General features: G+C 35.2%; 1 protein-coding gene across 13 annotated transcripts in view; it reads left to right on the top strand.

The window, feature by feature from the left end:
- GPHN (gephyrin) overlaps positions 1-27,635 on the top strand; it is a 627,564-nt gene that overhangs the window by 578,250 nt on the left and 21,679 nt on the right. For all 13 annotated transcript variants that reach the window (XM_041759177.1, XM_041759184.1, XM_041759182.1 and 10 more), the window contains 2 exons: positions 12,415-12,502; positions 25,814-25,887. In XM_041759177.1, the coding sequence (XP_041615111.1) occupies positions 12,415-12,502; positions 25,814-25,887 (162 nt within the window). The remainder of the gene's footprint in view (positions 1-12,414; positions 12,503-25,813; positions 25,888-27,635) is intronic.

Below are 27,635 nucleotides of genomic sequence, written 5' to 3'. Positions count from 1 at the left end.
AGATTCACAAATGGTCACCCCTATTATTACCTTTTCCTACTCACCATATAAAGCTCCTCTGTCACTACCTTAAGAGAAGGGAAGGGGAAAAAAGCATTTTGAGAAGTGAAAGGGTGAAAGGCATGGAAGAACGAGAACAGTTTAGTGGTACAATTAATCTCCTTGTTCCCCAACCCTAAAGATTCAGCCTATTGAGGAGACATGTTTTATTAAGCCCAGATAACCCATACACTAGCTAAATTTGTTCTATTCACTTTGCTATATTTTCCAATAATCTAATATTTAAAGATCCAACTGTGTTAAAGAGCATTTTACCTGAGAAAGAGTTGTTTGCATATTAATGTACATGAGTTTAAACCAGACATCCAACATCTGGGTAAATCCACTGTCCTGAATGAACAGAAGCAAATCACTTAGAACTTGAAGTTCTTTGACAGAGGGCAAACTCTTAACTAAGCATGACCACATCAGATTCTTAGCATAGCAAGATACTGGGGGTCTAGCAAGAAGTACATTTGACAGCAGGAAAAGACTAAAGAAAGGTAGGTAGGAAGATTTCATAAGAAAATGCTTTACAGCAGTCTTTCTTCAGTCTTCCATCTTGCTTCCATAATTTAGGCTAGTACTAAGAGTAATTCAGCAGTATACTAATAACATTATGAGCTAAATTAAGGTTGGTTTGTTTACCCTCAAATCATACCCACCATCTATAGTACTTATAGATGTTTATTTAGAAATTTGTTCTAAGTTCCATACAACCAATTTTATGTAGAGACTCTGGGAACATAACCTGTGAGTTACAAATCAGCTGTGCAAAAAAGACTTACCTGAAGTTGTCAGCTTTGTACTGACTACGTGGTATCTTTTAATACTGTTTGCAGAGTAATTCATGGTAAGACTTTGAAAGATTTTAGATTGGAGAAAACATAATCATCTTCTATTCCTGGCCCAGTTCTGTTATGCACTTGGGCCATTGTTCTAAATGTTCTAGTGTACATTTTTAATTTAACTTTTTAATCTTAGAACAAATGAATGTTTAACGAAGAAAATTTAGAGAATATACGTTCACCAAAAAAAGCAAGGAAAGGAAATTGATACCTAATCCCATTACCCAGTATTACTCTTCTTGCATTCTTCAATTCTCTGTGTGTACAGTTCATATGTGTGGGAGTATATGAAAACAGAGGAATTATAGTCTTATTTTAACTTTTCTTTTTCACTCAGTATATCATAAATATCTGTCTATATTATTACATAGTCCTCTGCAATATCATTTAAATGCCTATATATTATTCTCAGTATAAAGTTTAATGTTATTTATTTATACAGTCCTTTGTTGTCAGATATTAGGTTGTACCTAACCTTTCTTAATTATACAATGGACACCTGTATAACTAAATCTTGGCATATACCCATAATTATTTGAAGTATCTTTAAATTTTTATTTTATCCATTTTATGACCATTTGTTGAGCGTCTGACATATACAAAGCTATGTTGATAGCAGAGGTGAAGTGGTAAATAAAATAACTGCTGTCCTCAACTGTTGGTAGGCATGTAAAACAATTTTTCAAACAAGTTGTATCCTCAGCAATTAGAACAGTGAGTGTCAGCACATGGTAGCTATTTAGTAAATGTCAGGGGGTAACAGAAAAAGAGAGAGAACTGGGTCTGACCTGAATATGAAACTGGTCAAATCTGGAGATTTCTAATTGGCACAAATTGGTGTGAGTTTATAGGGATACACTCCTTCTAAGCACCATCCTATTTCCACCTTGAATATGGAATAGTAGATGCCCTAGTATTCCTTTCTCCATGGCTGGTTAAATAACCTGTAAGTCTCCTTTTGTCTTCCTAGGCAGCATGAGCTACTACTGTTTCCATAATATGGGGAAGAGTCTATAGTAAATGAGGAAGTTTGGGTAGGTAAATGAGTAGAGTATACTCTAAGTTCCAGCCAAGATAATCATGGCCAGACTTGGTTAAAATAGTCATGATTTGAGCACATAGCTTCTTCTCTATTTTTCTTTTTTTTTTTTTTTTTCTTTGCCCTTTCCTCTCTTTCCTGATAAAATTTCTTAGAGAAATTGCTATTTTTGTTATTTAAACAGGGAGGAGAAAAAAATAAATAAACAGGGAGGAGGGGATCCCTGGGTGGCGCAGCGGTTTGGCGCCTGCCTTTGGCCCAGGGCGCGATCCTGGAGACTCGGGATCGAATCCCACATCAGGCTCCGGGTGCATGGAGCCTGCTTCTCCCTCCGCCTGTGTCTCTGCCTCTCTCTCTCTCTCTCTCTCTCTGTGACTATCATAAATAAATAAAAAATTTAAAAAAAAATAAAAAAATAAACAGGGAGGAAAAAGGATTTGTTTCTACTAAGTCAAGGTTGTTTTCTTTCCTACCAGCCCATAAGCTCAATGAAGGCTAGGATGTTGAAGGTGTATTTTGGTAACCTTTTATGCATGGTACTTAATAGGGATATATCTCCTAGATTAGATAGCCTTACCATTTTTTTCTATACCACCCTCTTTCCATGGAACCTAGAAAATAGACAACTGTCCAGAAGAATCTTATAGGGTCCCTTCACAGTGAGTCCAAAAACCTTAGCCATAGGGACAGACCAGAAAGTATGGCACTAACAACAGAATTGCATTAGTGACTGAGACACATCCCCAAAAGGGCACAACATAAAGCTTTATGGCTGAGATAATTCGTTTTATATTTCTGAAGAAAAACATAAAATGGTAGAGGGAGTAGCATTCCAAATGGATTTATGAAGCCTCTAATTTAAAAAGTTGGGGAGCTGCTCCCTCAGGCTTAAATAGATAATGTTATATATTTACCTCTTAAGTATAATAGGCAGTAATCATGATCCAAACACACAGAATCCACTTAGGGAAGATTTCTTAAAGTTCCGCATTAATTGAATTTATATCATGTCTAAAACTGATTTTAACTATCGAGCTGTTTATATTTTTACATCAGTTTTAAAACAGCTTGGTAATTTTGCTTCCAACTGCTGACTTAGACCTTCTAGCCTTGCAAGGCCTGAAGGGCTGAGAAATTCCCATAATTATGGAAAGAGTTCCCCCTTCTGGAAAATTGCCATCACAGAGCCTGCCCCACTCAAATCATACTGGGCTTGCTTGGCTGTGTCACAGATTGGTGTTTTGGATTTGAATTGCCTACTTCTGTTGCTGCCAATTTGTGAAGCTGCCTTTTCACATTAAAGCATGAAACAGAAAGGGAGTAAGCACTGAGATAGCAAACTGAATTCTATAAGACCGGCACATTTAAAAGGGGTTTATCAAGGTAGACTTCACAGTCTAGTGATTATTCGGGCAAAGCCCAGTGTTTTACATGTTCCAGTATGTGCACTGAACATATCCTAACATCTTAGTATTTACCTAATGTTCTAAAAGCAGAAATTTCTAACTGTCAGGGATCTAAATTTAGATCCAAATTTAATTAGTTCTTGTCATCTTTATAAACTGCCTTTCTTCTCTTATGAAATAAACACTTTTCTGCTCAAAATGTAAAGTTTTAATTTTTGAGTCAACTAATAGATTTATTTTCTGATAGATTTCTAAATAGATTTATTTATTAAGAGAAATCTCTCGTTTTCTGTTGGCCAAGCAAAAATATTCTACTTCCCAAATGTGTTTGACAAGAGATTCTTCCCACTCTCAGGAACAGAATTTCTTGGTGGCTATTACACTTGCCTTTCTCACCCTTAAGAGTTATTACAGTTAATGTTACTCATTCTTCTTAAAATGACCTCTAGGTATTACTGTACTTTTAGAAATTGTTTTCCTACTTAGAAAGTAATCTCCTCCAGAAAGCCTTTTGTGATTTTCCCATGCCAATTCTGATCATTCTGCCCCACTCAACATTTATACATTTTACTTTTATATATATTTTCATTTTAATTAATGTATTTGAATTCAACCAGTATATTAATTTCATTGCTTATTTCATTCATTTTCCTATATTTTTGTCATATATTTTCTGCACTAGCTTATAAACTTAAAGACAGGGACCATGCTTTCCTCTGTCTTTCCATGACTTTATAGTGCCTGAACACCCAGTGGAACCAAAGGACTATGTGATGGCTTAAATGTAGTATGGAGTTTAATTCAGTACATGAAATAGATGCCCAGAAAACACGTGTAGTTGAGGAATGTATCCTTGACCTCTGATGAAATTAGTATATGACTGGTGTATGTCCAGAACTGGGGTTTTTGTTGTTTGTTGTTGTTGTTGTTGTTGTTCTCTTGGTATGATCAACTGGCATTATTCCTTAATCTCCAAATCCTAGAATTTTTCTCACTTTCCCACTGTCATCTTCACTCATCTTAAAATGATACAGCTCACAGTTGGTGTAACAGATGAAACAGGAAACTAATTAGCAGCTGTTGTCCATCTGTGTGTTTATATTAAATATTTTAAAATAAAACTGCATTTGCATTCTGAATGCTGTGTCTGAAATCCATAAAATCTAAACTTGGGTAAAGGCTCTGTCTTGGTTTTGAATTTTATAGTAGACCTCCTGATAAAGGGAAAAAAATTATGTCACAGTCAAGATTATAATTTAAGGCCAACACAAACTTTAAAAAACAAAAAAGTCTGAACTGAAGGTGGGCTCCCAAAGCCCTCTGAAATCTGAAAAGATGTTATAGTCAAAAGATATCATACCTTCTAGAGTTATTCTACTTTCATGAAAATTGAAGTATATAAAGTATTGAGAAAGCTTCTCATGAATACTTCTCTTGAATTCTCTGAGATTTATTTTGAGATATGCTTTACCTTGCTCTTTTATCTACTTTCTGTTGAGTTTAGGCTTCTTTGATGTCCAATTAAATTACAGTTAAGTTAGAATTCCAGGGAGAGTACAGTTATTATTATTGGTAGCCATTTCCCAAGCTGAAAGTGAATGTCATAGCTTTGGGAGGAAAAGTGCCTGGTTTTGGTTTGGTTTGGTTTGGTTTGATTAGGTTTTGGTTTTTTTACTCAAGTCAAATAGTCATATATTCCTAATGTTCAGAAAGTGAGAGAAAGAAAAGTCTGATCTGCAAGATGAGTATTATATTTCAGTGCTGTAGTCAGTTTCTCCCTCTCTGCTTCAGTCTATATGTGAAAAGAAAATAACATTAATTTCAGTTATTTCCATAGGATTGCAGTATCTTAAAATTGAAAGGAACTTCTGATGTTAGCTAAATCCAGTCTTTCACACAGTGGAGGAATTGGAGAAATTTCTAACAGCTAGCCATCAGGTTTTTGTTTGATGCTTTTAGTGAGAAAGATCTTATTTGCATTGTGAGGCAGCTCATTCTATTGTTGAATGGCTGTTGTGGTGAGGATGATTTTGCATTACACTGAGCCAAAGTCTTTATCCCTGTTTCTTCCATCCATTAGCCCTAATTCTGCCCTCTGGACCAATACCAAGTAAATTTACTCCCTCTTCTATGTGACAACCTTTCAAAGAAAGTACTATTTATGATTATATAAATGCTAAGTAGTATCTTCCATCTGCAGACAATATTATTATATTACATTATAGTTGTAATAGTGGTACACTCTCTATTCCCAAAGCTACTGTAGATTGAGTTGAGGCCAGGGTTAATTCAGTTTATTTATTGAGTGCCTACGATGTGCAGGGATTTGGCAGGGCAATCAAGAAGCCTAGATAAAATGATACCTTGTCTTCTGAGAGAGCCATACATTATATCAAATTTACAAATTTGCCTTTTATCACAATTTGTTGCCTCTCTTTATCCTTTTTAGTTCTTTTAACTTAAATTCCACTTTGACATTAATATTCCAGTCCTGATTTTTTGCTTATTTACACTTGGCTGGTGTCTTTTTGCCCTATCAGTGTTTTTCAGTCTTTCATTTTTTAGTGTATCCTTTGTGAATGACATTCAAATGAAATTTGAGCTTTAAAAAAAAAAAAGCCTCAATTTTGCACCAACCTTAAATTACTATAACACTGATCCTGATATAAAGTTTATTTTGCTGGGATCCCTGGGTGGCGCAGCGGTTTGGCGCCTGCCTTTGGCCCAGGGCGCGATCCTGGAGACCCGGGATCGAATCCCACATCAGGCTCCCGGTGCATGGAGCCTGCTTCTCCCTCTGCCTGTGTCTCTGTGCCTCTCTCTCTCTCTCTGTGACTATCATAAATAAATAAAAATTAAAAATAAATAAATAAATAAAGTTTATTTTGCTGTACCATGAAGTTTGCTATAAATTATTCCCTTAATGTTTTTCTTCCATCTTATTTTTGCAATGTATTCAATTTTGTTATTTCCTCCTTGTCCTTTTTCCTGTTGTTGGTTTGATCCAGGTACTATTTGTTTCCTTTTGCCCCCTTACTATTTTGGAAGGTGTGCTATGCTTTATCATTCTCCTTATACTTTCCTTCTAATTTCATATATTCATAATCAAATATACACTTCTCCACTATTCTTTCCACCATTATATTTTTTAAAATATGTTAACTATATCCCTCCTCCAAGGCATTCCTATTTCCTCTATGTGTCCCTATACCAGTGAACTTTCACTTTCTCCATCTCCTCCAATCCCTAAGCTTCTAGATATTGCTGAGAAAATGCTTTGAATTCTAAACTACTATTAAGTTCTCTTTTACAGTGTGCTTCTACAACTTTGGGGAAATCCATTTTTAGTACATACATTGTAATTTCCCAGTTTATCTGATCATTGTTCATTTAGATTTAGCTGTATAGTTTTATACATGTGTTTGTAAATGTATTTCAAAAGTGCTTCCTCTCCTTTCCATCTTCCCCTATCTCCAGCAGATTCCCTGAGGGGCACAGAGCCAGACTAGGGGCTCAATTTCATGACTCTGAGATCATGACCTGAGCCAAAATAGAGTTGGATGTTTAATTGACTGAAGTATCCAGGTGCCCCCATTCCTTTGAGATATTTCTACCACTTAGTCTTTCAGGCCATTAATTGGGTTTGTATTAGGCACTATATTCACCTTCATCTGCTAAATTTTTAAACTTGAAAATCATGTTTTTCATAGAACATTCTTTTAACATTATAAGCCTGTCTCCATTAGTGCTTTAACTGTTTGTTGTTATTGTTGCTGAAATTATTTCCCCCAGCAGTTTCAGTCGAAGCTATCTTAAATTGTGCTTCTTCTTCTACCCTCCACCTGCTGGCTTCTTAGATTGCTGGTATTTTCCTTTGCCTGCTGAGAGTTCTATTTATTCTCAGCCCTCAGGAAGCTGCTAGGGTACTGTGGCCCTGATGTTAACATAGTTGTAGTGGAAAAAAGGACCACAAATGGTAAAAGGCACAGAAGTCACAACTCATGAACTGGAACACACCAGCAGCAAGCTGCCAGTGTTCCATTAAAATACAAAAAAGAAAGAAAGAGAGAGAGAAAGGAAGGAAAGAATGATACCTTTGTGCTTAAAGTGGATTCCACTCACTTCAAGTGGTTCAAATCAGTGAATGTTAGAGCTAGAAAGAACATTTGTCCAAATGTTCTTATTATACAGATAAGGATAATGAGCCCCCAAAAAGTGATGTTTGCTTTTCAGAGTCATCTCAGTTAGCAGTAGAGACAAAACGGGTTCTAGACTTTGTGACATTCAGGGCTTCAAGTAATAGTTCTATTTTCTGTCACCTAGTCCTTAAATTTTTAACATTTTGTACTAAATCAGCTCTCTTGTAAAATGGTTTTATATAATATTGGTACTCTAAGAGAATGATGTGTAGGTACTTAATAATTTAAGTGAAAAGGGATAAAAGTGCTAGTAAATTAAGACTAATGCTAGTATTCAGTTATCTTTAAAGAAATGGTTAATCATTCAAATCTAATTAAAACTGCAATTGTTAATGAAGGAAGAATTATCTCTTTAAGATGTGCTGCTCTTTGAGAAAAGGGAAGCTACTGGCATCTTAATCCAGTATCCCCTCAGTGGTAATGGTGAGAAGATAGTTCAAACTTGAAAAGTACAAAATGTCAAGTTTTTATGATTCCTATTTAGCAGCCACCAAAAAGATTTATATATTTAGATAAAAAATGATAAACAGCTTTTATCTGAAAGCATCCTGTGTATAACAAAGTATCTTTCACTATGTGAATATTACAGTAGTTTCAAAGAATAGTAAAGTGAACAGGAGGTAACCTTGAACCTTTCACTAACTCTGTGAACCTCAGTGCCCTTTCTTGCCCTGCCTACCCCATAGAGTTGTGAAAACATACCTGTGAAAATGTATTGTTCTTTTAAAATGTGCGTATTATTGTCATTACTTTTATTTCTTAAATATCTAATGATCTAATATATACAAAGTAATGTAAAAAGATATGTAATATACATAAGGTCATATGTAATAAAAGATCAGATCATAATGTTTTAGTTTTACTCTCCCATCTTTGAGAAGATTAGTATACCATGTTCTATTTAACAAAACTGAGAAAATCATGAATTCTGTAATATCCACAATTATAATCCTTGCTATCTATTCCTTTATCATTATTCAGAGTAATTGCTTTGTTTTATAAAGCAAACTTGTTTTATTTCTTTAAAGTAAACAAAGGAGGGGAGAGGGAATATGAAGTAAATATGGGGAAATATTAGTGTTCATCAAATCTGAAAGATGTATACATGGCTGTTATACTATTCTGTTATGTTGGAAATATTTTTGTCATTTGAAATATAATATGAATCATAAAAAAGCAAATTTATGACTTGTAAATAAGCCCTAAAGTTATGTTTAATCAAAATCTTATTTAGTTTCCATCTGAATATAGGTTTCAGAATCACATTTGTTTCATTCCCCAGAATTATACTAACATGTCCACACATACACTTTCCTAGTCAACATAAATAGATTCTCACTTTTTGCCTTAACATCCTCTATTTGATATTTTTGCACAAGGGCCCATTCTCATGAGACTTTTCCTTATATGACATGTCATACTCCTGAAAAAACTAGACAATCAGGCTGATTAGTCAGTTGGATGGAATAAACACTTAATGAGAATCAGAGGCTCTGGTTCTAGCTCTGCCACTTATTGCTCTACCTCACCTTTAAAACACAACTTTTTAAAACTTAACTCAGCTGGTTAAGCATCTGACTCTTGATCTCAGCTCAGGTCTTGATCTCCAGTTGCTGGGCATGGAGCCCATTTAAAAAATAAATAAAATATTCCTTTACTCTAACAGCTTTTTTCTATAAAACAAGCATATTACCTGTTCAATCTACCTCACAGACTTATTGTGAAGCAGTATAGTTATAGTATGCAATATAAATGAAGTTATAGATCCTTTCACTGTTGTCATACATTTGTACCTGACCCTCTACTAAGCCATGATTTCTAACTAGATCCCAGAGACCAGAAATATGCAACAGAAAGTAAAGTCAAGGAGAGAGGCAGAAGGAGATAGAGAAGGACCAAAGAATGCACCCAGCTGTGATACCCAACACAACACAATACCCCCAAAAAAGCCTTTCCAACTTTGAGATTCAGTGATTTTGTGAATACACCAGACACAGAGTAAAAGCAACATTGAAAATATTATTTGAATACTAAAAGGCATAAAATCCCTTTTAGTTTATTTCTGTAAGTTATAAAAGTTCATATGGAGAGCTGATGTCTCTGCAGTTTTATAAAATAGGGAAAAAACATCTTCCCAAGATAATGTAGAAACAATGAATAGGAAAAAGTATCACTGAAATGTATGTTTATTTGCATCATCAGCTGGCGTCTCCCAGGACCTTTATCCACCTACAAAGATTAATAACATGAAGATGTGTATGTCACTACTGCTATGTCACTTTACCATAATCCTCTAGAGTTGACATGATATGAGTTACATATTGTGAAATTGGTGAAATTAGCTAATGTCTCTTTGTACTAATACAAAATTATATTTTGTTAATAATATTCACTGTCCATTCACCCAAACTACGTTCCACATTATCCTACGTTTGTATTTTTCCATTTATTCCATTGGCCAGCTATTTGGCTCAGCCTGATTAATAATAATATCCAGCAAGGCAAGAGGCCCTGAGCTCTCAACATGCAGTGATTATGCATATCTTATAGTATTTCAACACAACGGAATAAGTTGCTATCTTTTTCACTAATGCAAAATGAAAAAGATTAATGAAGAATCTATACAAAATACTTAATTCAAAATACTTTAAAAACACCCATTACTGAATATAATTCTTCTAAAATGTTTGCTCAACCAGTTTAACTTTGAAAGGGATTTTTTAAGTTGTTTTGTTTTGTTTTATGTTTTACACATAGATCCTATCTTTATTAAATACCTGGGTTCCTTTTTAGCTGCATAAGCAATTAAGTGGATGATTTTAAAGAGTTCCTATGTTTGTAGTTTGAAGCCCATGTGAGCCAGTTTTCAGACTTCTACGTGTGGGTCTTCTTGGGAGCTTGCTCCTCAGAGCCAAACAACCCCCGGTATACTTACAGACAGGCCAGTGCTTGAAAAGGAGAATTTTATCCAGATCCAGTGAGATAACCAACTAGTAAATGAAACTATTAGTCTGGAACCAGGTTTAGCTTGCTATTGAGCCATTTGGACTTTCACATACAGTTCTGAATGTATCTAAGGCCCAATCTATGATTTTCTTCTGTGTTACTCATGAATATTCTCCTAAATAAAAACTACTAAGCATGTTAAAGATGAAGTTTGCCAAGTTGTTAAGTATGTTTATATAAGCTTCTGTACAGCAGTAATAACAACTAACCTTTCTTTAAAACTTAATTTGTGCTATATACTATTCCACAAACTGTTTTATATGTATTATGTCACTTAATGCTCAGAACAACCCTATATTATCTCTACTCTATTGATGGAAAGCTTAGGCAAAGAGAAGTTAAGCAACTTGTCCAGGGTTCTACATCTAGCAAATAGTAGCACCAGGATTTAACTTCAGGTAGTCTGACTTCAGAATTTGTACTCTCGATCTCTGTACTATGTCATCTCCCAACTAGCTTATCTCTTCTAGAGCCTTACAGAGCCAAAGGTAGCCTTTCACATGAATCTCAAGGTCCTCTCCTTACCTCTGTCATCCCTGGTTAAAAAGGGAAATGATGTCCTAGTTACAGATCTTTTCTCCTCCACCCACTTTCCCTTCTCCTCTCTCCCTCCCTCCCCCATTAAATAGTGCATTAAGATAAAGGGACATGAAAAAACTTCACCACTAAGAGTGATTTGGGGGAATGTATGCTATCTCATTGAGATAGCCTTTGATTTCAAGTTACAAAAAAACATTGAGGCTAGCTTAAGCAAAGGAGGGGTTTATGGGAAGATATAGGGTTATCTCATGGAACCCAAGAGCCAAATAGTCCTCTAGAGGGACTAAACACAAGAACTAGAAAAACAGAAGCTAGGATTATTCCCTTTTTAGATGTACATGTTAGAAGTCCATGTTAGAAGTCCACAACCACCCCTCCCCACACATAGGAAGTTCTCAGAAAACAAGGGTGTAGGCTAGATAGGTATTCCTTAAAAGGCTCCCTTTCTGTCATCTGAAGGGGAGTGCAAGTGCAGTGTACATTACCAGTACCTTTGTACGAAATTCAAATAGTAACTACAAAGTCCTTTTTAGCTAACCTATGCCTTCTATCCCCCTATAAGCCCTCATGCCTGACACATTGGTTTTTTTCCTCAATTCATCAATCTCAAGTTATGCCTTTGTAACCCTTCTAACATCCACAAGATTGACTCTTGATTTTGCTCCATCTCTTCTTCCTGGCCTTTGACCTGTGCAATCAAAGGGCCTATAAACTGGTCTTTTCAGTTCATTATCAGGAATCTGCCTAATTTCAATCCCTAATATTCATCCTATCCTTTCAGCCTCTCTCTTCACTCTAGACACTGAAGCTACATCACAGGCTGATCCTCTTGTTTACAAGGCTTTTTCTCAGTCTTTCCCCCTGAAAAAGTCTTGCCTATTTCTCAAGGCCTAACTTAAGTCCTATTCCCTATACCTATAAAGAGTCTTACATGACCTGTCCCAACACCTAGGGTCACCAACCATCTCCATTTGCCTGGGATTCCCTAGGACATGTGACTTTCAATACTAAATTTGGGATTATCCAAGGCAAAGTGGGCTGGTTAGACACCTACCAGCACCTCAATGTCTTCCCTCATTATGCTGCCTTGTTAGAACGGAAAGCCCCATGAAAATACCAGTAGCCACTACTTCCATATTTATAAGGTTCTTTCTCTGCAATAACAGTTATGCTTCCATTGGGCAGGACCTTTTTTGATTCTCACTTCATACAGAATATAGTGCTATACCCCATGTTAATGCCTACTCAGTGAATAAAATGGTCTAGTTTTAAGTTGGCATTTAAATATCTAAAAATTTTTTCTAGTGGATAATTAATTTGTCTTTATTTTTTTCCAGCCCAGATGACTTACTCAATGCCCTGAATGAGGGTATCAGTCGTGCTGATGTCATCATCACATCAGGGGGTGTATCCATGGGGGAAAAGGTATGAAAAAATGGGGCTCATGAAAATTTATCCACAGTAATGTCTTTGATTAACTGTAGTCTGGTAGATATCTGTTATCTATAACCAGACCTGCACAAATCTGAAAATCCGTAGGGCTTCAGATATTTCTGGGCATTCTAAAAAGGATGCAGTGTGAGTAGATCAGAGGGCTGACCTCAGGAATAGCTTAGAGAATCCTGCAACTTGCAAAATGATTTTCATGTTCCCTTGAAGACTTCTGCTTCTTTGCTTACTCTACGAAAACATTAGGGTATCCTTTATTTAGGGCATGATATTTACCCAAGATCCTGTCCTCCCCCACCACATATTCTGAACCTAATAAAGAACCCTTAGCCCCTTACAGGGAAGAAAGACAGGATTAGGCATTTCATTGCCCTTTTTGACAAATAATAATGATCATAATCATAATAATGATGACAATATAACACAAACATATATATAAGTGTATAAAGGATTTTGTAAGACTAAATATATTTGCATAAAGTTTATGCTTAGTCCTTTAAAAATCACAATTTCAGTGTCTCAGTATCATTAAGTTTGTATCTTAATGAAATGTGTTGGTTCATGATGATTATTGGGTACATTGAATAATATTATAAAAGCAAAATATACTTTACTACAATAACCAACCTGATGTTTTAGTTCAAAAATATTTCAGAACATAAAATATTTTCCAGCCTTTATTTTTTTATTTTTTAAATTTTTATTTATTTATGATAGTCACACACACAGAGAGAGAGAGGCAGAGACACAGGCAGAGGGAGAAGCAGGCTCCATGCACTGGGAGCCCGATGTGGGATTTGATCCCGGGTCTCCAGGATCGCGCCCTGGGCCAAAGGCAGGCGCCAAACCGCTGCGCCACCCAGGGATCCCATTTTTCCAGCCTTTAATCCCTTTCCATTTCTTCTTTTTTTCATATTAATGACTAACTGAAAAGTTACAAAGATATTGTCATAATAGCAGTTTTTACCAAAATTGAGATTTTTCCAAGAGCATCTTATACACATATATGATTATTCTTGATCTCTGCCCTATATAGCTATTAAACTGCCTAAATTTATAACCTATTTGGCAGAATTTAGTAGTATGAACAGCGAATGCCTACCTTTCATTCACAACTAGGTTTAGAGTGTTAAAAATAACCCTTCAGCGGGCAAAAACCATAGAAGAAAAATAGAGAATCTCAGTCCAAAATGTCCATTTCATATTACATCCAGGAGTGAAGGTTTTGAAGTGTGGGTAGTATTCTCCTTATAGCCGACAGATTGCTAGGCTAGTCTTCCCTCAAAGTCTCATAGAAGTCCTTAGCCCTATGTAGAGCAAATTGCTGCAGACGTCTTCTGAGATCACAAAGCCCAGAGCTGAGATCTGCTTTATAGTAGAGCTACGAGAAGTCATTTTCAGCCTGTCTGTTTTCATTACCATTAAACTGCCTGTGGTGCTCTGAATAACACAAGAGCAAACCCTGAAGTTAAGAATACTTAAATGTTAAATTTGTTGCTTCCAGGGAGTATTTCATGTATAATTTATCTTAGTTGCTAATGAGCTTAATTATGGGACAATACCTGAAAGTTATCTCTTCCAATACTTCTGAAAAGGCAACAAGCTTCTAACATACATAGGTTTGGCAATTGTGGCTCAACTATGGTAAAGATAGAATACTTCTCAATGTTAGACTTCTTTATTACTGCACTAATGGCCCTTCTATAGTTGTCTCCCTCAAAATCTTTTCCTATCTCCACCTCCCTCTGCCACAAAGTGTTTATTTTTTATAAAACACCGACAGTTTCAAGTAAACAAGCAAAAATTTTTGCTCTGAAAACTAAAGAATTATATGCATTACTATAAATTTTCTACAACCTACAGAATTGTAAAATACCTCAAAGACAATGAAAGGTGCAGATAACTGAGAAGGATACTAGATTGGACAGCCAGTGATTTCTTTTTTTTTTTTTTTTGCCTACTTGAAAGTCTCTTAATTTTTCCTGACAGTGTCCCCCTTCTACCTCATATGATCAAAATAATCAAAGAGATCATTATTGATCACAAAAAAAGGCTGTTCTCATAGGCTTCCCCTGATTATTTAACAGCAAAAGTGTCAATTAACTACAAAGGCCTCCATCAGTTTGTTCTACAAATCTAGAGCCATAAAGCAATAGAATATTAAAATTAATCAACAATATTCCAAATAAATACAATAAAATATTCTTATTATTTCATTCAGTTTTATGTCATTCTTGTTCTGCTAGATCCTGGGTTAACAGTCCGCTTTCATGAAGCCATCTGCTTCTATTCTAAAGGGCTCTAGGATTCCTGGCAGAGTCTACTGGTACTACATAAAAGTTATCTAAGCTATGTCACCTCAGGTGCCTGTACCCAAGAGACTATTCTTTGAAATATCAATAGTTCAGAGTATTATGATAGTCCTTTTCCCTAGTATTCTGAATCTTTGTGGCAGGCACAAACTATTTACTGTAGCTTTTAGGAGAGCCCTCAAGCAACCATTAGAGTAAAACAGAAACTTTACAAAGATGACAGATACTTAATGGCTGTACTTAATTCATACTGTAACCAATAATATCAGAAGAGAAGATAAGTAAAATTCTCTATTCAGATACAATATATAACTATATCATAAAAGTTTTGATGTGTTTCCCCTGAGGATGCAAACATATTATGGACAGCAAAGGCATTGTCAAATCTCCAAACACATCCCATAAAGCACACAATTTATGAAATATTTATAGTGACATGTGACATATATAGATCTAACCCAGGGCATGCTGAGCACATCTCTTCTCAGATATGATGGCAATTCCCCTCACATGAAACTCTTATAATAGTAACATATCAAACAAACTTAATTATTTCTAACATCTCCTTTTGTAAGATGAAAGAAAAAATCTTTGTGATTTTTCTAGAGAGCCTCTCAGAGATTTCAAAGATAGTTTTAGGTATAAAAGATATTCTGAAATTTTTACTTTTTACTAAATTTAGGTCTGATCTTTAGAAGGCAAAATCAAAAGAGTTGTCAAAAGAGAATTGAGTTCTCAATTAAGATAGGATCATGGGGGATCCCTGGGTGGCGCAGCCGTTTGGCGCCTGCCTTTGGCCCTGGGCACGATCCTGGAGACCCGGGATCGAATCCCACATCAGGCTCCCGGTGCATGGAGCCTGCTTCTCCCTCCGCCTGTGTCTCTGCCTCTCTCTCTCTCTGTGACTATCATAAATAAATAAAAAAAAAAGATAGGATCATGGGTACCTGAGAAACAGTACTGCTTACCTAATTTTTCAAAACAACAATAAAATATTTGGAAATAGGCACAGAAAGTAACATGATTGTAAATAATCTTAGCTCATTTGTAAATGATGAAACTTTGGTCTTTATTTTTTCCTTAAATAAAGGCAAAATAAACAGAAAGCACAAAAGGGAGATTACACAAAAAGAATAATTTTGAATTTCATGGGAAAAGTTTTTTTTTTTATTTTTTTATTTATTTATTTATGATAGTCACAGAGAGAGAGAGAGGCAGAGACACAGGCAGAGGGAGAAGCAGGCTCCATGCACCGGGAGCCTGACGTGGGATTCGATCCCGGGTCTCCAGGATCGCGCCCTGGGCCAAAGGCAGGTGCTAAACCGCTGCGCCACCCAGGGATCCCGGGAAAAGTATTAATAAAGAAATAAGTTGACCAAATTTGAGTGAACTTACTAAAATTTTAATATGGTTCTCAACTTCATTTTTTTATTCTTTTTATTGGAGTTCGATTTGCCAACATATAGTATAACACCCAGTGCTTATCCCGTCAAGTGCCCCCCTCAGTGCCCGTCACCCAGTCACCCTGTCCCCCCACCCACCTCCCCTTCCACTCCCCTTGTTCATTTCCCAGAGTTAGGAGTCTCTCATGTTCTGTCACCCTCTCTGGTATTTCCCACTCATTTTCTCTCCTTTCTCCTATAATCCTTTTCACTATTTTTTATATTCCCCATATGAATGAAACCATATAATGTTTGTCCTCTGATTGACTTACTTCACTCAGCATAATACCCTCCAGTTCTATTCACATTGAAGCAAATGGTGAGTATTCGTCATCAGCTTACTTTTAGACACAGATATTATAAACCAAGGCAAATGAAAATCTCTTTCAAAGTTTTGTTCTTTATTATGTTATTTTATATTTTGGGTTTTTTGGGGGGTTTTTTGGGGTTTTTAAAAATATTTTATTTATTTATTAATGAGAGACACACAGAGAGGCAGAGACACAGGAAGAGGGAGAAGCAGGCTCCATGCGGGAAGCCTGATGCGAAACTTGATCCCAGGACTCCAGGATCACCCCCTGGGCCAAAGGCAGATGCCCAACCCTGAACCACCCAGGCATCCTTGTTATTTTATATTTTGAAACAAACTGCCACTTTACTTTAGCACAAAGAGTGGGCCCCAGACCACAAGGGCCCCTAAGACCCTGTAAGAAGGTCTACAATGTCAAAACTACTTTCATAATAGAACAAAGACTTTATTTGACATTTTTTTTTATTCTCCTCCTTTCATGAACATACCATGATTTTTTCTAGTGGATACATATTGTATGATATCTCATCAGACTCAATGCAGAAACAAATAAGAGGATCCAACTGACCTCTGTTAAGCCAAACATTAAAGAAATTTTCAAAATTATAAAAACAATGTATAAAAAATAGTTACTTATATTAACATAAAATTGCCTTGTCATTGCTATTTCCAAATGAAACAAACATTTTTTAGTTTTTAGTTTGTAATACAGTAAATATCTATTAGACATAACCCAAATAAACAAAAGCCCTGGGGATCCATATAAATTTTATTTTAAGAGCACGTAAAGACCAAATATTTTGAGGGTTAGACTTAAAAACAAAAATACTCCTTTTCCTTGAAAAAAAGAACAAAGTTACACTTCTCTGTCATTATTATTCCTAGCGTAATTGTAACACCCATATTTCATTATAATGTTTGAGAAAATAACTAATTTTTATTTCATGGTGAAAACTATAGATAATTGAAAAATTATATGTAAGCATTTGAGCAGATTACCAAAGTTCACAAACACATGAATATAAATTTGTACAGCCACATACATCCCTTTTGTACTTTCTTAATATAGTAAAGAGGAACAAACATATTAATTAACATGACCTAAAAGATATAGCCTCTGTCTAGCATATAAAAATAAGAAGTATATTAACTTTAGAACAAAAGTATGGATGGTCCTCAATTTAAAATGGTTCAACTTAATGAATTTTCAACTTTACAGTGGTGCAAAAGTGATATGCATTGGTAGAAACCATACTTCAGATTTTGAATTTTTATATTTTCCCAGGCTAGCAATATGTAGGGCAACACTCTCTCATGATTTGGAGCAGCTACAGTAAGCTGCAGCTCCCCGTCAGCTACAATCACAAGGGTAAACAGCTGATAAACTTACAACCTTCTATACCCATACCTGTTATTCACTTTCAGTATAGTATTCAATAAATTACATCATATATTCAGCACTTTGTTATAAAATAGGCTTTGCAGAAGTGTTTTGTAATGTAAATGTTTTGAACATGACTAAGGTAGGCTAGGCTAACCTATGATGTTGGGTGAGTTAGGTCACACATTTTCAACTTAGGATATTTTCAGTTCACAATGGGTTCAGGAGGTAACTCCATCATAAGTGAAGAAAGATCTATATATTAACTTAAAATTATGCTTAGTTATCAATGACCCAGTACTCTTACATAGAAATCATCTAGGTGTCTGATAATTATTCATTAATTAAATATCAGTTCAATAAGATTTTGTTACTTAAAGATCCTGAAAACTATTTTCAAGCTGGCATACCACAAACATAATTACGATTGAAATTTAAAGTTTGTCAGAAATGATTCAATTATATTGTACCCAATTTTACATTTTTAACATTCTTAAAATATTTTTTTAAGATTTTTTTTTACTTATTCATTCATAAAGGACAGAGAGAGAGAGGCAGAGACACAGGCAGAGGGAGAAGCAGGTTCCATGCAGGGAGCCCGACGCAGGACTCGATCACGGGTCTCCAGGTTCACGCCCTAGGCCAAAGGCAGACGCTCAACCGCTGAGCCACCCAGGCATCCCTACATTCTTAAAATATTGTATAGGAAAAGCACAAGCTTATTTAATGAATATGCCTATATAAGTGTAGGAAAAACAAAACCCAACAAAATAAAAAGTATTTGCCTAATTATACTTCACACTGATAAATAAAAAGAACATGCTGGGCTTTCTTAATAACTAAAGCTAGTGTAATTTGCCAAAGATTTACCTTAACTTTGTAATCTTTGATTCTTAAAATTATAAGAATACCTTTTAATGTAGCTCATTGAAAATATAAGTTAAATTTCCTTATTATCTGGTAATTTTAGGAAGATTCTTCTTATATAATCCATTTATATAATCTTTTAAGAAGATTATTTTTATATAAGCACTTATTTAAGTCTATAAGAACAGAGCACCTTTAATTTAAAAGACAATTATTTTGATGTGTTTTTCTTCTTCCCCCTGGCAAAGCAAACTTTATTGTGGCCCTAAAATGGGGGCTCTTCTCTCCAGATCTGAAACTGGAGAGTCTGGGCTTAGGGGTTTTTGGATTGCCCTCTGCCAACACCTCCATCACATTCAGACTCAGATGAAGAGGGTTTGAGTAGGAGGATTATGATAGGATGGAGGCACCCTGAATCCAAAGTACACCCTGAGGAAGGTCCATTCTGCTTGGTGGTCTCATAGGCATATGATTTATGAATACCTTCCAGAAGTAGGAAAACATTTCACACTCACGAAATGAGATAAATGTCTTTCTGGATCACAGACACATAGATACGTCAACCACAGGTCACAAATAAACACAGAAACAAAAATAACTTACCAGTCTACAAATAAAGAGCTGTTTTCCTTCCTAGAGGTCACAAAGTTCTTGATTGGTTTAGGCTCAAAATGACAGTAAGACAAATAAACGAGAAAGATTAATAAGCCATGTTCTCTGTCTTCTCTTACCTGAGAATAGACTGCAATCATCCACTTATAGAAATCATCAGACTTTAAAACCAAATTCCCAACAATGGCTGCCACAATGGGGAATATCTCACTGGCCATGCACAGAAGAAAAATAGAATCAAAATCAATAAAGGGAACAAAATTACAGAAACCAAAAGTTAGCAGAGTTCCCATTTTATTGCTGCTGGTATTCACTCCAAGAACCTAAAAGAAGTCTGCCCAGGTGTAAGCTACCTATAAAGTGCACTTTTCTAGCAATCACGTTTACGTGGCTCCATAAGATAGATCAATGGGGCATCTCAGTGGAGCGTCCAGAACTAGGAACGTATAATTTTTTATAGATAAAATCATGAATTTCATATACATGTAAAATAAACACATGTCAGAGATTTTATTTAATTCATTAGTTAATGAAGTAACCAATAAGATGTTATAACTGGTTCAAAGAAGAACTCAAAAGAACACACACAGATAATCAGGAATACTGAGGTAAATTTGCTAATAGATGCAAAACTGCCTTAAATCCACAGGCAAATAATCAATTATATCTCCACAGACAGAATTAATTTGCATTTCTTTGAATACTAATCTTACTTACCATCAGTTTTCTACAGCTTATTTTTTTTAAGTTTTTAGTTTAATTCCAGTTAGTTAATGTACAGGATTATATTAGTTTTAGATGTATAGTATAATGATTCAACACTTCCATACATCACTCAGTACTCATTACCACAAGCATACTCCTTAACCCCCATCTCCTGTTTCACTCATCCTCCCACTCACCTCCCCTCTGGTAACCATCAGTTTGTTCTCTAGAGCCAAGAGTCTGTTTCTTGATGTCTCTCTCTCTTTTTCCCTTTGTTTGTTTTATTCCTCAAATTCCAAAATAAGTAAAATCATATGGTATTTGTCTTTTTCTGATGTACTTATTTTATTTATCATATACACTCTAGCTCCATCCATGTTGTAACAAATGGCAAGATTTCATTCTTTTTAATAGCTGAATAATATTCCATTTATATACCTCAATTTTTGTAAAATAGCTCAAAGATGATGAAACACACAAATAAACCAGAAGGTTGTGCTACACTGGACATCCAGTAATCTTTGTTAAGAACTTTAAAGTCTTTCACAATTTGTCTAATGTTGTTTGTTCTTACCTGAGTTGAGGAAGAACTCTTGTTTCTTCACCCATTGATTTTTCTTCTTTCTATCTGACTCTAGCTTTCAGAATATCAGACAGAGATCTTTCTGCCTCTATAGGTAAACAAAAACAAGAACAGTGGTAATTCTCAGCCTTCATGGCTGTGTCTGGTACAAGCTTTCCACCTGTCACAAAAAAACATGAGCATTAATGTTCAAAAAGAATAAAAGTGGACATTTTTAACAACAGAGAGGGCTTTTTTTTTCAAGAAAAATAAAATACTTTCATTCATTTAGCAAATGTAATGAACATATCTGCTTTCCAAACTCTGTGTCATAACCTTTAAGGCCCAGCAAGTGTGGCCTCTGCCTTTCTCTCCAACCTCATGTTATGCCTTTTCCACTCATTCACTACCTTTCATTTTTTTCATGCATTCTTTACTGCTTTAGAAGCTTCAGTATGTACATCCCTCTGCCTGGAATTCTCATCTCCTCACACATCATATGCCTGAATTCTTCTCACCCTCACCACCTCTTTTATTTTATTTTTTTTTTCACCACCTCTTTTAAAATGACCTTTCCTTATTCTCCACCCCACCCATTATTCTCTATTCTAGCACCTGCTTATTTCCTTCATAGCATATAACACACTTTATAATTATTTTATTTGTTGGTTTACTTACTTTTAGGCTGTCTTCATTGATAAAATTCAACAGAACATCTTTGTATCAGGGACCATGTCTATTCTTGCTCACCATTAAAATATCTGTAGCACATATGGAATTTGTGATATATAATAGGTTCAAAAATATTTGTTGAACTAAGAAATGAATGAATGGCATGTGCTATTCACTAGGGATTTGTCATACACACACACACACACACACACACACACACACAAGGTTTGTGTAGTTCAGTAATGAAAACATAGCAGTTATCAGGGAATTGCAGTATAGCCTAGGTGTGTGATATCAGAAGGACATAGTATTATAAGGGCACATAAGGTCTGGAGAGTTCTGCTTCTACTATGATATAGTAGCTTATTTGGACCAACCCTTCCACCAAGAACAACTATAAAAGCGATATAAGGGCTCCCTGGGTGGCTCAGTGCTTTGGTGCCTGCCTTTGGCCCAGGGCATGATCCTGGAGTCCTGGGATCGAGTCCCATGTTGGGCTCCCTGCATGGAACCTGCGTCTCCCTCTGCCTGTGTTTCTGCCCCCGCCCCCCGTGTCTCTCATGAATAAATAAATAAAATCTTAAAAAAAAAAAAAGCTATATAAATTTTTAAAAAATATTTTAAGGAAGAAAAAAGAAAAAGCAGGTGTCTGAAGAGAAAAACCTAGACAACCAGGATTCAAGGCACCCAAGATCTCAGAGAAAAATGAACCACAGAGAAGTAACACTAGAATTCTTCACCGTATTTTTCCTCAACACATTTGTTAATTCCTAAGCCAAGGGAATGGGAGGAGGTGTAATGATTCAAGAGACCAAAAAGCCAACCATAGTAGAGTAGCTACGAGGCTAAGAAAATAAACAATTTTTAGCAGTCTTTGGAGTTTGGAGCCTGCAGTGGAGAAAGATGCCTGGCAAATATCTCAGGCTCTTGGTTTAAACCCTTGAAGTGCTCAAGGAATAAAGACAAACTGGAAATATACCAGCCTTCACAAAGACTGAAATTGAGCATCAAATTATGTCAATCTCTGATTAGGTCAGGCAATCTTTTATTTACTTTAGGTAATTGCCAATGGAAATTAAATCCTTTCTGGAGAAATATATCATCATCTAGAACCTCTTTAATTTTTTTCACATTTAATGTTTGGGCTTCAGGTTTTAAAGTCACCAGACATGCCAAAGATAGGACAAAAATCACTAAAATTAAGAAAGAGAAACAAAATGAAACAACTCTAAAAGTGATACTGATGTTTATTTTGTCTCATGTGAAATTTTTAAAACAATAATTAATATTTTTAAGAAAAAATAAAGGACAAAATGAAGAATTTCACTGGAAAGCTAGAGTCTATTCATTATATTCAAAATTTTAGAAAAGGGATGGAAAATATGGAAAAGAACATAAAAGACATATGGGATATGGTAAAAGGTCTAACATGCATGTAATTGGAGTCCAGAAAAAAGGAAAGAGTGTGACCAGAAGCAATATTTAAGAGATATTGGTAGAGTTTTCCAAAACCAATGAAAGACATCAAGCCAGAAATTCAAGGAGGTCTGTTAATGTCAAGCAGGATAAATACAAAAAACAAAAAGCTCATACCTAGGTAACCATAGCAAAACTACTAGAAAACCAAGGACAAAGAGAAAGTCTTGCCAGAAGGATACATTACCTTCAAAGGACCAACAAGTAAAACTAACAAATGATCTAAACAGAAATGATGGAAGTCAGAAAACAATGGAATAGCATTTGTAAAGTGTTGAAAGAAAACAGCTGGTGTAAAACTGTATATACAGCAAAAAATTCCTTCAGAAATGAAGATAAAATAAAGACATTTTCAGCCAAATAAAAACAAAGCACAGTTGTGTACTAAAGGGAATTTTATAGTCAGAAAGATTGTGGAGGTACGGAAATGCAGAAAGGACTAAGGAGCAAAAGAAAGTTAATATGTGGTTAAATGTAAATGAATGTTGATTGTATAAAATAATAGTGTCTTATATGAAGTTAAAATGTTTATATATAAACATTGTATATTAAATTATACAGTATACATTGTATAGTATATAAAGAAATACATATAATAGTTGAATACGTATATACACACACATACTTAAAATGTATATAGAATATTTGGTACTTTATAGCACAAAAAGCAGAGAGGAATAAATGGAGTTAACATGTTTCAAGGTTCATGCATTGCCAGGGAAGTAATAAAAATATCAAATTATAGTGAACCATAGTAAGTCAAGAATGCATATTTTAACCTTTGAAATAACCACTAAAATAATAAAAGAATGCATAACTAACAAGCTAATAGAAGGGAAAGAAATTAAAATAACAAAAAAGTGATGAATTCAAAAGAAAGCACAAAAGAAGAAAAAATGAAATAAAAACAGAAGTAACAATAGAAAACAGGGATCCCTGGGTGGCGCAGCGGTTTGGTGCCTGCCTTTGGCCCAGGGCGCGATCCTGGAGACCCGGGATCGAATCCCACGTCGGGCTCCCGGTGCATGGAGCCTGCTTCTCCCTCTGCCTGTGTCTCTGCCTCTTTCTCTCACTCTCTGTGACTCTGTGACTCTCTCTGTGACTATCATAAATAAATAAAAATTAAAAAAAAAACACAAGTAAAGTTGTAGAACATGGTAATGCCTCCCAAATATTTCTAAAAAAAAAAAAAAAAAAAACAATAGAAAACAAATAGTAGGGTGATAGCTTTAAACCCAAATATGGCAGAATTTATATAAATGTAAATGGACTAAGGCCTCCAATTAACAATTGTCATTCTGGATTGTAAAAAAATTATAAATTGTATCATGGTAATAAAAGACCCACTTTATATAGAAAGACACAACAAATTGAAAATAAAAGAGTAGAAAAAAAGTTAAGATGAAAGCCAGCTAGTGTGGCTGTATTGCATCAGAGAAAATTAAGGTAAAAAAGGATTACAAGATATTAGGAGGGACATTTCATATATTTCAATGGATTGGTTCATCAGAAAAATACAGCAACTCTAAATTTGCATGTAATAATATAGCCTCAAATAAAGATAAGAAATCTATCATCCAGCCTTGGGAATTAAGGGGAGGCTGAGGAAATGACTGAGATTGAAATAAGGGGTGGAGAGAAGGTAGAAAGAAAGAGTATTCCAGACAGAAGGAAGAACATTTTCAGAGACTGGGGGCAAGGAAGTCTTAGAAACTAAGTGATATAATCTTGCTGGAATGGAGAGAGGAAAAGAGAAAGAGGGATGAGAATGGATAAAGAGAGAGAGATTGAAATTGAAAAAGAGGAATGGGGTTGGATGGGAAGAGAATTGCCGGATGAGAGTAATGATTGGTTAAAAGGGGGTTAGAAAATACAAGAATCATAGATACGATCTTAAAAAGATGAGGCTTTTTCCTGGAAAACGGGAAGTTTTGAAGTATTATATGTGACTTGATCAGATTTGTTTTTCAAGAGATGTTTCTTACTACTATGGGCGGAATGAATTCGAGGAGGGCGGGACTATTGGCAGAGACCTATTTCAGTAATCCAGATGAGATGATGTTCATTGAGGCTGTAGAAATAGAAGGGAACAGATGTTTAAAATAAAGTATCCTATGCTTGTAAAATATTTGAAATTTTAGTGGGTTACTAGACTTACTCTTAGATTAAAACAAGAAACTCAACAATAGACCTAGGAGTTAAGAAATTTTTAGGACTAGTTTTTTTTTCTTTATGTCTACAAAACCAACTGCATGACAATGTTGTCTTTCTTTTCCAAAAGTCAAGTTTTGTCAAATCACTGTGGATTGGTTATAACTTTAGGTTGGTTGTTTTTCTTGGCAGCATATAAAATTGGAACAATTAAAGTCTCTTGACTATCTGTTTTAGAACTCCCTCCCTATTTTTTATTTTAGTTTACTTATTTAGATTTGGCAATGGGAAAATGTCCAAGTCTTTTCTCTGAGAATGGTACATTATTTTGAGTCAATTAAGGAGAATAACGTAGTACACATACATGTGGCTTTCCTGACCTAGTCCAACTTCTTAAGCTTCTTGTTTGTTAACATCCTTTCTCAAACACAAAATTCTGTATTAAAAGGGAAACAATAACCATCAAGTAATTATTTATATGATTTGGTTTATTATTTAACTACTTCTATTAGAATGTATCTTTTATGAAAAAAGGGACATTATGTGTTTTGTTCAAGCCTATATCCTCCTGTACAAAGATTAGTGTTCAACATATATTAGGTACTCAATAAATATTTATTAAAGAATAAGTGAATGACCAGAATGAAGAAATGGAGGAATTTGTCTTAAGTAAATCAACTTCACTAAAATGTTTCTTTTCATTTCAATCTTACAAATTAATTTTATTTTCATATAAAGTTTTGAAAGTCTAACATTAGAATGTTTGAAAATAAAGTGATTGTTTTTCATATTTGCAGGACTATCTCAAGCAGGTGCTGGACATTGATCTTCATGCTCAGATCCATTTTGGCAGGGTTTTTATGAAACCAGGGTATGAAAATAACCTTATTATTTTATATATGGGGTTGGTTTGGCTTACTTTGACTAACAAGTTTTAAATGCTTTCTTTTTACATTTTCTGGTATGAATTATTTACTCTAATAAAAGAAATATTATAATAATAGAATTCCTTGCACAAATGTACCTCCTATCTGAAATGGGAATTCATCTTCCTTATGAATCTCTGGCTTTGTTATAAACAAAGCAAAGCAACTTTCCAGACCTTTTCTTTCTTTAGTTCCATGTCTGGTTCCTTCTTTCTCTTTTTTCTCTTTGTATACTGCTTCTTTCTCTCCTTTTAAAAACATTTTAGTATCAAAATTCTCAAAATGCACAAAAGTAGGGTGTACAGTGAAACCTTCCTGTACCTATCACCTGACTTCAGGAACTATCACCATTTTTCCATAACTGTTTTATCAATCCCCTCCTTCATCTTTTTTAAGAGATGGGGGGTTGATTGGTTTTTTTGGTTTTGGATTGTTTCAAAGCAAATTCTACAATGTCATTTTTATATACATCTCAAATAATACTAAAATAACAGCAGCATTCTCTTGTGTAATCACAATGGTATTTCTCACCTAACAAATAAGAATATCTTAATATCATCTGATACCCTGATCATATTTAAAATTCTCCCAAATATCAAGAGAAAGAATACATTCTTACATGTTTTATTTAAATTATAATTCAAGTCAGGCCTACTAACTGTATTTGTTTTAAAATCTTTATTAAATAATAACATTATTATTTAATAATAATGCCTCCTTTTTTTTTATCATGCCATTGACCTGCTGAAGACACTGAATCATTTGTTCTAATGAATAGATTTAGCTGATTGCTTCTTTATGTTGGTGGTTAACTTGTTCCTCTCTTTTCCAGTATATTCTACAGACTGGAAGTTAGATCTAAAAGCTTGATTACAGGGATCCCTGGGTGGCGCAGAGGTTTAGCACCTGCCTTTGGCCCAGGGCGCGATCCTGGAGACCCGGGATCAAATCCCATGTCGGGCTCCCGGTGCATGGATCCTGCTTCTCCCTCTGCCTATGTCTCTGCCTCTCTCTCTCTCTCTCTCTCTCTCTCTGTGACTATCATAAATAAATAAAAATTTTTAAAAAATAAAAAATAAAAGCTTGATTACATTCAGATTCAATTATTTTTTCCTTTTCAAAAATACTTCATAAGTAGTGTTTCATAATATTTCTTATTATGTCCCAAGAAAAAGAAAAATAACTACATTCTGAGATCTGGCATATCTCTTTCAAAGGCTGATGGAGCTTCTATAATCAGTTGTAAATGCTCAAAGCATGCCAAACATTGGTGTTGAAATATGTGTAGCCATGTCTTTAACTGATAGTTTGCCTGTTCAAACCCCTGGTACTATATAAACCTTTCATTCACTACTCAAAGGACTTACTGTGTAGGTGAGCATTCTAATTCTTTTTTTTTTTTTTAATTTTATTTATTTATGATAGGCACACAGTGAGAGAGAGAGAAGCAGAGACATAGGCAGAGGGAGAAGCAGGCTCCATGCACCGGGAGCCCGACATGGGATTCGATCCCGGGTCTCCAGGATCGCGCCCCGGGCCAAAGGCAGGCGCCAAACCGCTGCGCCACCCAGGGATCCCGAGCATTCTAATTCTGACACACCTCCATGCCATCAGGGACAATTTAGTAAATAATGCCTTAGTTCAGAACTATACTCTGATGAGTGCTCACGTGAACCCTGAGAGAGAGTAGAGA

Source organism: Vulpes lagopus, chromosome 6 (assembly GCF_018345385.1).
Source record: "Vulpes lagopus strain Blue_001 chromosome 6, ASM1834538v1, whole genome shotgun sequence".
Taxonomy (NCBI): domain Eukaryota; kingdom Metazoa; phylum Chordata; class Mammalia; order Carnivora; family Canidae; genus Vulpes; species Vulpes lagopus.
This window is presented reverse-complemented; position numbering and strand designations above follow the sequence as displayed.